Raw genomic sequence first — 14576 nt, forward strand, 5'->3', positions numbered from 1 at the left:
TCATGTGTTTTTATATTTATTTCACGTGTATGAATGAATATTTTTTTTTTCTATAGGATATTAATGGCAAATAAAGTCTGATTTTGCTCTGATCGCTTGTGGTTATTCTTTCAGGACAAACCACGGACATATTTCCAAATGTAAATAGACTTTTAAATATGTCTCGATGTAGATTCGTACATGCATATATTCATACCCTTCTTGCTAAACTATGGATAAATGAAAGCAAATTTAACTGTATATTTTTAATTTATAAACCTAACCATTAGGAATATATTGATGATTTGTGTGGATTTCATTTTGCACAAAGAGCTAGAACTATATTTCTTGACTTACCCAGAAACAATTTGTTTTAAGTTTCCTGCTGAATGTGCTGCAGTTATATTGCTGCTTATAATCTATGGGACAATGGGAGATTGACACATGAGGTTAAGTCTACATTTTGCATTTCGGTCCAGCCAGACTGCAAAGGTTTAAAGTGATTCGTAAGCTTAATGATCCCGTCACACAACAATGTTAGTCAGGGGGGTAGTTTTCTTGTGTGAAATTATGTAACGGGTGGTATTGGGGTAATGTAGGGAGGTTAAGAGGGTGGTTGAGGAATATTATAAGCTTGTCTGAAGAGGTGGGTTTTCAGAGAACGCTTGAAAGTTTGTAGACCAGAGGAGAGTCTTATTGTGCAAGGGAGTGAATTCTATAGAGTGGGTGCAGCCCAAAAAAAAGTCCTGTAATCGGGAATAGGAGGATGTAATGAGTGTGGATGAGAGACGCAGAACGGAGTTGCCGAGTTGGGAGTTATTTTGTGAGGAGAGGAGATTTATGTTGGTGCAGCTTTGTTGATGGCCATGTAGGTTATAAAAGTGTTTTATATTGAATTCGGTAGAAAACCATATAAAATACGTCTCGTGCTGTCTACAATAAATCATGCGGCATAGCAGTTATTGCCAGAAACTGATGCAGCCGCTGTGTTTTCTGTGCTCATTATTTTATTGTTCTCCACGTGGTAACCATATGTGAGATGGGGATCAGTACATCCCTACCCAGCGGTATTTTAGCAGACAGAATACTCATCGCTTTCTGTTTAGAACTCAAAACAAGTCTCCTCGGTGCACGTTCTCATCCGGACAAGCCCTCGCTGTTCATTCTCTCGTTCAGCCTCATCAACCTAGGTGGCCTGCCAACAGAGCTATAAATGATACAAGAAAGCCGACAACCGCTTTCATAATGGTCCCCTATGGGGGTTTACAATACCATCTCTATATATAATAATCTCTCCATGCACTCCAAAACACACCGAACAAACAAAATAACAATAAAACCATATAAGTAGACGGCTTCTACACACAAAAGCACAACAGAGACTGAGCTATAACCAAGCAAACTCTTATGTGTATAAGTATTACTCAGAGCTGCCCCTATAAATACCCAAGTGCCAGCACAGTTAGAAACGTAAAGTAATAAACTTTGCAAACAAAATGGGAATAATCTGGATAAGGGAGGGTAAATTAATTGCAAAGTAGACTGGTGTGGATGTGTCCCCAACACTATCCCTCTGGGGGATTAAACTTCACTGCACCAATAAATTACTCTTTTGTTTGCCAGGGTGTAATTCTTTTTATTAATATTTTTTTGGGGTGGACTGCACCCTACTGAACTATGGACTAAAGTGAGGAGCTGCACAGTAAGTTGTACATAAAGCGACTGCAAATGAATAAATCAAAGACCAAAATGTTCACAAACTTATTTTAACACAGGTGCAATATTTGAAAGCGTATAAAAAATGATGGGGTAATATAGTGAGGTTAAGAAGGTGGTTGAGGAATATTATAAGCTTGTCTGAAGTGGTGGTGGTGAACCTTTATTAACCACATTTATGTCTATATTTTAATGTTTTGGGCATTTTCACCCCTTGGAATCCTTCTATAAATAGGGTCTAGTGTTTATTTAACAAGGACCAGTTTTTTCAGTCCATGAGCCCCCTGATTAATACACAACGGTTTCCATGGCTGGACAACTATAACAGATCCTTGTCCCCTTTGTCTTATAATAGCTGGAGACCCAGCACACTGCCTGCAAAACCTTTCATAGGAAGCGACCCTACATTAATGATGTCTACAATTTATGATGGTATCTTGTATATGACATGTGCGTGTTGTAGTAGGAAGCTTGGAGGCTGCACGAATATTGGTTCAGGCCACTGTGCAGATAACAGACGCTGTGCCAAAAGACCCATCATTTGGAGCATCGCCTAGAGATGAGAATAGTAGCATAAAGACATGTTGGTACAGAGCAACACAGCAGCTCTGCAGCTTAATATTTGTGTCTCTGCTAATTTTCAACCACAGCGGATCACAGGTCATTGTGTGTGTCTTTAACTAGAGCACAAAGGCTTAGGGGAGATAGCTGAGGATTGGAATAGGAGGTGTGTTTTTGTAATGCGGCATTTATGTGCAAAATCGCCCCTTGTGCATGACACATATTTTGTACAGTGCGTCAGTAGTGTCACTGGTTCCATGTGACTTGATCGTCCGTATACTCATAGATTGTTGTGTACACGCAGTGGAGGGAGCCACTGCGTGTACAAGACTTGCGTACTATAGTTTTTAAAAATGATAATTGTTAAGTAAAGATTGCTTTTTTGTGTGTGCTGAAATCCATTGGTTCGGTCTGGCTTATGTCAAGGAAGGCCCCAATTTTGCAATGTTTTATTTTTATTTTTTTGCCTCCTGCTAGTCGCACTCCTAGGGGAATGGATGATGACCTCGCTTACAATGCAGATTGCTGAAAGATCTTACATTTAACGTGTTAAAGGACCACTCAACCTCAAAGAACATGCTCATATAGGTATGTAAGTCTTCTCAGATCTAGATGTATTTAAGTAAAGGGGATTTTTTTTTTTTTTTTACTATTGTTTATAATATAGCGTTGCCAAATTACTCTGCTTTCCAGAAATATATTGAATTATTCACATAGGTTCCTGCCCCATTGGCGCTTACACTCTAAATTCCCTATCACACAATACATTCAGCCGTATCTGAATAAAAGAGACATTTTTTAGATATGTGTCAGTTTCCCAAGATGCATGTTTATTTACTCTTTTTAAACCGCCTAAATTGGACTAACTGTTGATTCCCCCGAGCCGGAGCTTTGGGTGCTGCTGTAGGCAGGCGTTTTTCCTAGGACACCTCCGGTTCTGTAATACATGGGGCAGACACCGGGGTCTCAGCTTGGTGAGGACAAGCAGGGTGATGGTTCAAAGCCCGACCATGGCCTTATCTGTGTGGAGTTTGTATGTTCTCCCCGTGTTTACGTGGTTTCCCTCCGGGTGCTCCGGTTTCCTCCCACACTCCAAAAACATACTGGTAGGTTAATTGGCTGCTATCAAATTGACCCTAGTTTGTCTCTGTCTGTGTGTATGTTAGGGAATTTAGACGGTAAGCTCCAATGGGGCAGGGACTGATGTGAGTGAGTTCTCTGTACAGCGCTGCGGAATCAGTGGCGCTATATAAATTCCTGCTGCTGTTGATAAAATAAGTGCAGTTTTAAGGAATAGTGTTATGCAGAAATAACTTTCTACTGCTAGATGGCGCTGATGTCAAAAGAAAGAACTAAGGACGTTATAACTGTACAGAAACCGTTATATTTAAGGTCAATACTAAAAGACATGAGGTATTTGTCTGACATTTCTCCCCAAAACAGCTTGTCAAATATGTGCATATAAAATATATATATATATATATTTTCATTTGCATAAACACATACACAGTGGTCGGAGTGGGAATGTGTGTTATGCCTTCCTGAGACTACCTACAAACAGTCACACATAGAATACTGTGGATATACCAGGCATGTCTGTTTCCAAACAGTAGATCAATCACCTTTTGATGCAGTCCACGCTCATTTTGACCTCCAGAAATCAGAGTTGGGTTTAAGTTGCAGAGAACAAGGGCCTCCATGGCAACCTGACCATGAATGATTACAAATATCCTGCTGCGATCTCACGGCTTCCTGTCTGTAGCAGTAGAAATCTTAAATGTACAGTAGTTAATGTTCGTTTGCTATGCTATGTGTTTCTGCAAAGGTCGTTAGATGGCCGCTATGCCAATTTGAATATATGCAAAATAAAACAATAGCTATTGCTGGTATGCGTGTACCATGTGTAGCCTGCAGCTGGGCTTTTAATATATACAGATGTGGGATCTATTATCTGGGTTATTTTCCATAATTTGGAGGACCGTGGCTGAAATCTATTAAAATAAATCTTAGTTTCCCCTGTCTCTCCCTAAACTTCCCCTGGTATTTGACTCCTTGTTATATTGTTTAGCAGCGCTTCTTATTGTAATTATAGGCAGACAAACTTTCCCTGATGCTGAGTTAAACTTACGCCACTTTGTGTAGTGTAAATTGCGCAAATTCTCACGGCGCATGCTTACACAGAGACCTGAGATCTACGTGCTAATGAAGATTTGCGCGTATCTAGTACTCACGCCTGTTTACGACTGAGGAGGCGGAGCGGGGGAGGGTAGGGGCACTCTGACGTAGGCCGACTAGAGTAAACGCCGTGTTCCTGTGAATGCGACGCATGCAGACCCGCGGAAACGCCTCTTAGGAAGCGTAGTGTTTTGCACCTGCTATAGTGCAGAATAATTCATTTTATATATTTTCTGGAACTTTGCATATAAAAATTTACCAGATGAAAGATTCCATACCTGTATTTTGTGTTAGAATTTAGTTTGTGCAGAGTGTGTGCGTATGTTTTGTTTCTCGTCTTATGTGCTTGATGTATAGACAGTCTGTGCGTTTCTCAGGCTCGGGCTTATCAGAGAGGCTGCCTGTGCTTGAGAGCTATGTACTATAGATTACAGACAGAAGACAGACGTATCAGGAGAGAATGGAGACGACTTACAGCATATGTACAAGTTGTTGTTACGTGATAACTGACCACCTGCTTTGAGCTCAAACTTATAATGAACGAGTCATAAAGCCAACTGCTTTAATTCAAGTCCCGCATCTCCAAGGTGATTTCTAATCTACTTCTATTTCTCAGTAGGGCGTTCAGTGTTTCTTGTGGTACAAAAAGGATAATAAAAAAAAAAAATGATGGCATATAAAGACTTGTTAGCACTGAGATACACGGACAGATCCACTAACGGCATAGACGTCAACCTGGACTATTTTGGGTGACGTTTGTCTGCGCCAGAATTTACCCTTTACCCGAATTAAACTGATCTCCAATAAGTAACTGAGGTATAAGGGTTGTTTTGTATTATGTAATTATTGGAGCCCAGGTGAACAGAACTCAGACACATTTCTTCCATTTGTTGATGTCACATTGAGCAAAACTCTCCCACTAAAATAAAAAATAGAAAAAACTGTCAGCGCTCAATGATCACAAAAGCTGCCGAATTTCTTAGATGAAACAGGATACACAGACCTATTACAAATTAACAACAATAATAAAAAAACATCAAGAAAAACAGCGCTCAAGTGTATCCCAATATCTCTTAACAAATGTAATATAAAATACAAAGACAAATAACAAAATAGCATAAATGTTCCAATCAAGATTTACAAGTTGCAACAAAAATCCGTATTCAATTTCTCATATATAATTGTTTCAGTGCTGGATGTGCAATAATTGTTCATTCATGGGGCAAAGATAGTGCTTGCTACTTCCACCCGACCATCACCTCAAAATAAAAGCGTAAGAAATAAATTGCTACCGGAAGATGTATTATGATGAGCATGTAGCGGGTTCTTTTATCACTCTTCTCTGTTTGTTCTCGAATAAAACGATATCCAGCTAGTTCATGTTAACCTCCGATCATTTTTCAAACATTGGGGTCAAAGAAATAGAAAAAATACACATCTAGCGTGATATTGTTTAAAAGGAGCAGTGTTTAATTATGTCCCGTTGGACATAGAGCAAAAGAAAGCACATAAAATCCAACAATGAATAAAAAAATCTCAAAAGCAGAAGGTATGTAGAAATACTCCTACCTTGTAGCCAATATTTTGATGCGAATCATATATCCACTGGATACAATCTCACTTTCAATTATCGGCAAAATATTGAGATTCTTTGAAAATCAGTCTAGGCTTCAACGCGTTTCAACCGTTAATACGGTCTTTATCAAGAAGGTCTGACTGATCAGCTAACAGAAACCCATTTATACCGGAAGTAACCAATCAAAAGTTCGGCGGAAATGGGTTATAAAACAAGAGATGACAAACAAAATCAATGCAACTTAGTATAATCTTGTGCAGCAAAAACATACCATAACATACATACATACATAAAATAAATATTGGTATCTAACGAAAGTCAAAAATATATAACATATCACTATAAACCGCAATTCAACTCTCCCACTGCCTAGCCCAGTGGTGTGCTGGGGGCCGCAGGAGAAGACTCGTAGTGCCCTTGTTACTCTTGGTTCCGTTCTCTGTTTTATGCAGACGTATCTGTTATAGCCAACATGGGCAGGTCCCATGCCCTGACTAACAGCACCATTCTGTGTTCTCATCCGTCCAATGCAGTGAATGTCGATCTAAAGCAGCGATTCTGTCCACTGGCCTCACCAACAGTGAGGGACAAGGGGCGTGATGCATGGACCACCTTACAGGTAGGTTAATAACTAATTAAAGTGTATATTTCTATCTGGGCTGATGTGCAGAGATCCATAATTCTGCTGGGTTGGCAATGCCTGAAGTTTTACAATTCATATCATCTGTATGTGCAATGTTAATTTTTTTCCCTCTCTCATATATATATATATATATATATATATATATATTTTTTTTTAATAAAGTATATTGCGGTTCAGCTATCCTCTCCTAACGTGATGCCAGCCCACGCTGAAGTCTGGTCCATAACTTTATTTTAGGAGTTGTAATGGGAGTAACTCTTGTTCCCCACGGTATACACAATGGCCTACACCCTATTAAAGTGGGTTCTGTTGGAATGTATAGTATATAGTGGTCAAGTTTCTAGATTGTTGTTGTAGTAGTAGCGGTGGGAAAGACTGAGTGTCTGTATCTGTGGTTTTAGCAGCACTGTGTACCTGAAATAACTAAATGATGCTTAAAGAGTCGCTCTATTTTTATACCTTTGAGTTGTACTATGCTGTTGGCCGAGGCTAGCAGGGAATGACCTTTTCATATTAATCTGGGTAGATGGCAGCCAGTAACCTATTCAGAGATGTGTCCGTAGGGTGTGGTCTGCAGATCCAACCCCATGAATGAACGTTTATAACCATGATCAATTCTGAGTTTAGCAAATCTCGGGGTCATCCCGGCTGGGTGCTTGGTCTCCTCCATCCTCCTGTTTCACAAACCCGCATTGCAAATTTATTCTGCAGGGAGTGATTAATGCTGGTATCTAATTCCAGATCTCTGCACGGCTGGTACCAGAGACCAAACGTAAGTGAGCAATTCCTGGGAGAAATATTCATTCAGATTTATTAACGTTTGTACTTGTCAATATTTACATCTCACCACTGTCATGCTTAGAGGTTGACAAATGGATATACTTTATTTAAAATATTTGTATGAATGCAGCTGGGATAACTACTGGTTATTCAGTAAATAAAATAGCATGCTGGCGATAATTACTTTATTTGATGAATGATATTCAAATATTTGTTAACACTTCTAAAAGTTAGTAAATAAAATCCACCTTGTGTAATTTCAGATCTAACATAGGTGCAAAAACAACAATTGGTTTTCATAAACATTATTTGGACTAAAGAGCATTGATCTCTATGGAAAACATGTCCACAGTGCACAGGATATTTATAGTGGTAGAGACCAGGAACACAGGACAATACAGCATTCGCTATTAAGGCTAAGGGGTGGATTTGCTAAAATAAATAAAAAATGGAGGTGCTGCCTATAGCAACCAATCAGATTCTAGCAATCATGTTCTAGAATGGACAAGATAACCGATAGCTAGAATCTGAATGGTTGCTATGGGCAACACCTCCACTTTTCATTTTTCTGAAGTTTTAATAAACCTACCCCAAAGTGTATTGCGGGATCACTCTCCATATTAAGCACTATCCCAAATGTCATATATTATGGATTCCACCAGCAGCTGAGCACAGGGCCAGCGGAACTGACCACGGGCGCATGTTAAAAGATATATGTTTTAATTGCTAGTGTGACATTAGGCTAAGTCTTTCTATTAGTCAATGGGAATATGGGAACTCTGTAGTGAAACTAAAAGATTTAACTTGAAATTTCCGTTCCGCTCCTCAAAAATAAAAAAATAGAGTTTAAAGACATAAATATTAAAAAACAAAATTGAAATACATTAAAAAAATATTTTAAGTCTTTTAGAGATTGAAAAAAAAGCTTTATGCAAAGAATAACTTCTTTTTAAAATGATTTTCTTCAGAAAATTATTATTTTGTTACCAAATAAGCAGTGCGACAGTACCTGTACCACCTTATACTTAAATAAACATGGGGAAGGCAATCACCGGCAAAAATGCCCATTTTTGCCATCAATGATTTTTTTTTTACTCTTTGTTAAATAAGCCCCTTTATGTATGATTTGCCATGGTAGAAATACTTCCAGTTTTCCGCTGGAGGAAATTAATTTCTTTGTATGTACGTGTGTGTCTTTTATACTTTATATCTTAGTGTATTTTTGTATTCATATTCAGCACCAGCTTATAACGCACGTAGGAGCCTGGTCTTGTTTCCATGGTGTGGACTGAATTATACCTTTTGTTCTAGAATGACAAATAACCTTTAGAAAAGAGTTATGTCACAACTCGGATTATTATTTTGTTTTATTCATGCAACTTTGTGCCCCTGCATCTGTACATTACTTTATTGCTTCTCAAGCTTAGGCAGCCTGCGGCTTTCTGGCTGTGGAGGGAACTACAAGTCCCAGTTTGTAATGCCAGCCATTGGCTCAGACCTACATTTAGATCTATGAATATGTCTGTAAGATGCTCGGCCATTTATCTCGGGTGTAGGCAACCGATAACTTTCCACATGTGTCTTCCAGAGCATGCTGAGCCTTGTAGTCCCACTGGTTATCATCCCTTGACTGTTACATGATTCTGAGCAGTTTATTAGGGAAGAGAAAATGGAAGGATTTAGAGGAAATGCTATCATGACAGCAGAATTATAAATACAGGACCTTTAAATGCTAAACTGCTATTTATTTTGCAAAAGGAAAATAAACCCATTTGCACCTAGAAATTCTGCACTTTTTTCTTTTGCGTATAGGTAAGAGGAAAATAATAATAATTCCAGTGAAATGGAACATTGTGCGTCCAAACTGTCATAGATTATTGGTTTGGATTTACCAAGAGATGAGCTCAGACCTGGGGGGAACTTGTTGCGTAAGAACTGATCTATAAAACAAAATGTTTTTTTCACGTTTTAAAGTTATGTTTCGATAAAGTGTCTCTCTCTCTTTCTCTCTCTCTCTCTCTCTCTGTATATATATATATATATTGGAGAGTTTCTCCATGGAAAGGTAAGGGAGGCCATAGGAAGCACAGGCACATGGACAGAATGGAGAAGTTGATTTCTGCAACACTCCTGACTCCAGAGATCCCCGGGCAGACAATGGCAAATCCTTTCCACCCTTTACGCTTATTGCAGTGATATCAGACTGTACTACAACATGGTATTTTTATTTGGTATCTGGCCTTGTGCTAGTTGAAGGGTTGGGGCAGCTAGTGGGAGAGGATCAATAGAAGAAGAAAGCAGGTAAGGTGAATAGGCCTAGCCAGGGGCTGCTAGTGTGAAGGCGTCTGCTCCTGTAATTCTTTGCTCTGTCAGTGGCCGCTAGTGTGAAGGCGTCTGCTCCTGTAATTCTCTGCTGTGCCAGAGAGGCCGCTAGTGTGAAGGCTTCTGCTCCTGTAATTCTCTGCTGTGCCAGAGAGGCCGCTAGTGTGAAGGCGTCTGCTCCTGTAATTCTCTGCTCTGCCAGAGACTCCGCTAGTGTGAAGGCGTCTGCTCCTGTAATTCTCTGCTGTGCCAGAGAGGCCGCTAGTTCGAAGGCGTCTGCTCCTGTAATTCTCTGCTCTGCCAGAGAGGCCGCTAGTGTGAAGGCGTCAGCTCCTGTAATTCTCTGCTCTGCCATAGCCCGCTAGTGTGAAGGGGTCTGCTCCTGTAATTCTCTGCTCTGCCAGAGAGGCCGCTAGTGTGAAGGCGTCAGCTCCTGTAATTCTCTGCTCTGCCATAGCCCGCTAGTGTGAAGGGGTCTGCTCCTGTAATTCTCTGCTCTGCCAGAGAGGCCGCTAGTGAGAAGGTGTCTGCTCCTGTAATTCTCTGCTCTGCCAGAGAGGCTGCTAGTGTGAAGGGGTCTGCTCCTGTAATTCTCTGCTCTGCCTTAGCCCGCTAGTGTGAAGGGGTCTGCTCCTGTAATTCTCTGCTGTGCCAGAGAGGCCGCTAGTGTGAAGGCGTCTGCTCCTGTAATTCTCTGCTCTGCCAGAGACTCTGCTAGTGTGAAGGCATCAGCTCCTGTAATTCTCTGCTCTGCCATAGCCCGCTAGTGTGAAGGGGTCTGCTCCTGTAATTCTCTGCTCTGCCAGAGAGGCCGCTAGTGAGAAGGTGTCTGCTCCTGTAATTCTCTGCTCTGCCAGAGAGGCTGCTAGTGTGAAGGCGTCTGCTCCTGTAATTCTCTGCTCTGCCAGAGACTCCGCTAGTGTGAAGGCGTCTGCTCCTGTAATTCTCTGCTCTGCCAGAGAGGCCGCTAGTGTGAAGGCGTCTGCTCCTGTAATTCTCTGCTGTGCCAAAGAGGCCGCTAGTGTGAAGGCATCTGATCCGGTAATTCCGAGCTCCTCTAGAGAGACCGCTATTGAGGCAGCACAGTGGCCTAGTGGTTAGCACGTCTGCCTCACAGCACTGGGGTCATGAGTTCGATTCCCGACCATGGCCTTATCTGTGTGGAGTTTGTATGTTCTCCCTGTGTTTGCGTGGGTTTCCTCCGGGTGCTCCGGTTTCCTCCCACACTCCAAAAACATACTAGTAGGGTAATTGGCTGCAATCAAAAAAAAAAAAATTGACCCTAGTCTCTCCCTCTCTGTCTGTCTGTCTCTGTGTGTGAGTGTGTGTCTATAGTAGGGAATTTAGACTGTAAGCTCCAATGGGGCAGGGACTGATGTGAATGAGTTCTCTGTACAGCGCTGCGGAATTAGTGGCGCTATATAAATAAATGATGATGATGATGATGATGAAGGTATCTGATCCTGTAATTCCCATCTCCACCAGAGAGGTCGCGTTTGTGACGGCATCTGCTCCTGTAATTCCCAGCATACCTGTTGTGTGCCCTGTTACTGACACCTCTCTGTCTCTTTACATATATACAACAGTTAATATTCTTCCTGGAAAAGTTTAAATTCGAAATATATTTTTTGTTGGTTCACATAATAATAATTATATATTAGAAAAAAATGTGACACTATTCGGGTTCTTAAATTCACTAATGTTTAAGCACACTTTTTTATATAGTTTTTGGTACTTTCTCTGCGTTGGTCTAAAATTAGTAATAAATTCATACATATACGATAATTTACATCAGAGCAGTGAACAGGATGTACCTTTCAGCCGGCGGGATAATACTGCCCCAATCGGCATTGCGGGACAGAATCCTCAAATCGGACCTAAATCGGGATAGTGGGGCAGCACGGTGGCGTAGTGGTTAGCACTTCTGCCCTACAGCACTGGCGTCATGAGTTCAATTCCCGACCATGGCCTTATCTGTATGTTCTCCCCGTGTTTGCGTGGGATTCCTTCAGGTGCTCCGGTTTCCCCCATACTCCAAAAACATACTGGTAGGTTAATTGTCTGCTGTCAAAAATTAACCCTAGTCTCTCTCTCGGTCTGTGTGTCTGTGTGTGTGTTAGGGAATTTAGACTGTAAGCCCCAATCGGGCAGGGACTGATGTGAGTGAGTTCTCTGTACAGCGCTGCGGAATCAGTGGCGCTATATGATGATAATGAACATGTTTTTGATCTGTGCTGAAAAGTCCCCTTTAGACCAGGTGTGGACAACTTGTGGCCAGTCCCAGCATGCTTTGCCTGCAGTTAGCCACAGTTTGGCCAGGCCTGCTTTACAACACAGTATTGGGCTGTTTATATAATTGGCTGATCAGAAGGCACTGTGATGGAGCTCATTTCCTCCGGTGGAGGGCAGCATTCCTTCCCTTTGGTTGGCAGACAGTTCTTTTGTAGGACTTGGCAAGGATGTAGCAATCCTTAATTTTGGCAATTGTCCCAGACTTTGCCCCTTCTCCTAGCACAGCTCTCTTATTGAATACGGCAGAGTTGCCACTAGGGCCTAAAATGGGGTAAAGGCCTGAAATAGAGTTGGAACTGTGGCTTACTGAAAAGTTGCACAATTCTTTTCTTCCTGGGACAGTACGTGGCGCTGTTAGGTAGAAAGTATAAGAAAATTGCACAGCTCCACCTAGTGGCCAAATTTTCACAAAAAAAAAAACACATTATCAAGCAATTACTACAGAACAAAACTTTTCCCAGACATGGTTGGCATAATGTCTTTTAAAACATCTGCTATATTACCGTCCCCTACTTGTAAGATAACAACAAAACTCACAAACTTTCATAGAATCTACTTTTCCTTTCCAGCATATTTTGGGACGTGATTAATCTCCTTTCTAGAGAAAGTGTGAGAGTTTTTGCCCTCTGTCAGTCTTCCCACATCCAGTCTTTATTAGTGACAGTATCTCTGCAGGAAGCTATATTCCGCTAGGCAGGAGATAAGGCCGTGACAAAGCTGGGAGGCCTGGAACCGAGTCTGATAACGAAATTCCTTTGCTATCGCCCAACACACAATTCTTACAAGATCCAAACCGACTGGAAGTTTATTTATTTATTTATTTTTAACTTTCGCAGAGGACTTTTGGCTTTTTGGTGGGTTACCATAGGGAGAAAATGGGGACTCTGTATCAAGAATCGACTCTCCATAGGTCCATCCGGCTGGCAACGGGAGGATTCAGCGTCTCAGATTATATAAAGAAATTTGCGGTAATGTTTTTGTTATCTCTCTCTCTCTCGTAAATTGTCTAAGATAGAGGTAGGCACTACAAATCCATGCTGAGACTTCTTGTTCTACACCAGCTGGAGAGCCGCAGGTTACCTAAACATGCTCGGACAGAATTCCTATTTATCAGTAATGTAGCAGTTACCTACCTGTCACCCTATAAAGTTTGCCAAAATGTTTTCTTCCCATTTTAATATAGCTGATTTATTTGTGTCCTTTCTACAAAACCAGTTCATCATCTGTTACATTCCGATCGCTTCACTGAGATATTTAAACCTCTTTCCACTTCCCATGGTATCCACTTACCATTATTTCTCCATTAGCAGGGATTAACTATTATAAAATCTAATTAGCTGTACATACTAGTGCTTTGTTAGTTAATGGAGTTTTTATTTACTTTAAAATAAATATTCAGAGTACATTCCCGAGGTCATTATGATCAGCATTTTTAAAAGCATGTGAACGCATTAGATGCAATATTCTGCAGACCTCTGTGAACTAGGATATGTTTGTTGCAGCTAATTATAATGCATTCCTTTTGCATTTTAAATAACCCATTTCAATAAATATTCACTTGGAAATAGATGATAGCAAACTGATTTATACAGAATAAGTGGAATTTTACTGGACAGCTCAACATGAAGAATAAGGACATTTATAGGTACATTTTGGAAACCTGAAACTGTCTATTATGTTTTATAAACCAAGAACAGTGATTCCTGTATGTAACACTTTAGAAAATCATCCTCACTTAACAACGGGTATTTTCACGGGGGGGAGAAAGTGCTTTCAGTTGTATTGCTACTAATTTAGAGTTCTACATTTTTACATTTCTACATTAGTTATGGATACATTTAAAATGATGATGGATTTAAACAGATCGGTTGTGATGTGCAAGAACGTTTTATTGTATGCGTGGTTGTGTTTGTTGGTGATAGAATAAATGTAGTGATTTGAAAAATTTGTTTAGTGTATTACAATATAAGAGGAGCGTCCCTTCTGTCACGTCATTGCGGCTTAGTGGCCATCTTGACGCTCTTTTATAAAGTGGCGCTGTGTCAGAAACTAAAAAAGGAATTTGAATGTTTATGGCAAAACTGCTACAATGGCGTATTGTTCTTGCTGTACTATCAATTGATTAATGTGGTACTATCCGCTAACATTGTACCTTATGGTATATTGTTCTATTTGAAAACTAAAAACAGTTTAAAAAGAAAAGCGAGATGTAAATAGTTAAATGTGGTATAAAACATAAACTGCGGTTTATTGTATATTATTCTTATCAGGACTGTTTACTAATTAAACTGAATCTATAACTATGGGGGTTGGACAGGTTTAATATGGTCTTGTTCATTGAGCAACTTTAAAAAGTGTTTTCTGAGTTATTTTCAGCATTCAATGTGTAGGTCACATTCTCCCACTCAAAACAGACTAACAACATCTTAATAATGAATAGGATCAGTTATTCTAGTAACTTATTGGGCACTTACGGTGAAGCCACAAAGCAACTTCCTCTTCTGTTCTCATTCTGAGATGATCAGATCAATT

General features: G+C 40.3%; 1 protein-coding gene across 2 annotated transcripts in view; it reads left to right on the forward strand.

Annotated features, from left to right (window-relative positions):
- The first annotated feature begins 7299 nt into the window (after positions 1–7299).
- Positions 7300–14576, forward strand: part of MYLK3 (myosin light chain kinase 3) — a 48600-nt gene continuing 41323 nt past the window's right edge. Inside the window, exon 1 of one of the 2 annotated variants that reach the window (XM_075189218.1) lies at positions 7300–7422. In XM_075189218.1, the coding sequence (XP_075045319.1) occupies positions 7372–7422 (51 nt within the window). In that variant the 5' untranslated portion in view covers positions 7300–7371. Of the gene's footprint in view, positions 7423–12720; positions 13013–14576 lie in introns of those variants that run through there. The other variant, XM_075189217.1, reaches the window with a different exon arrangement.

This window comes from Mixophyes fleayi, chromosome 10, assembly GCF_038048845.1.
Source record: "Mixophyes fleayi isolate aMixFle1 chromosome 10, aMixFle1.hap1, whole genome shotgun sequence".
Taxonomy (NCBI): Eukaryota; Metazoa; Chordata; class Amphibia; order Anura; family Limnodynastidae; genus Mixophyes; species Mixophyes fleayi.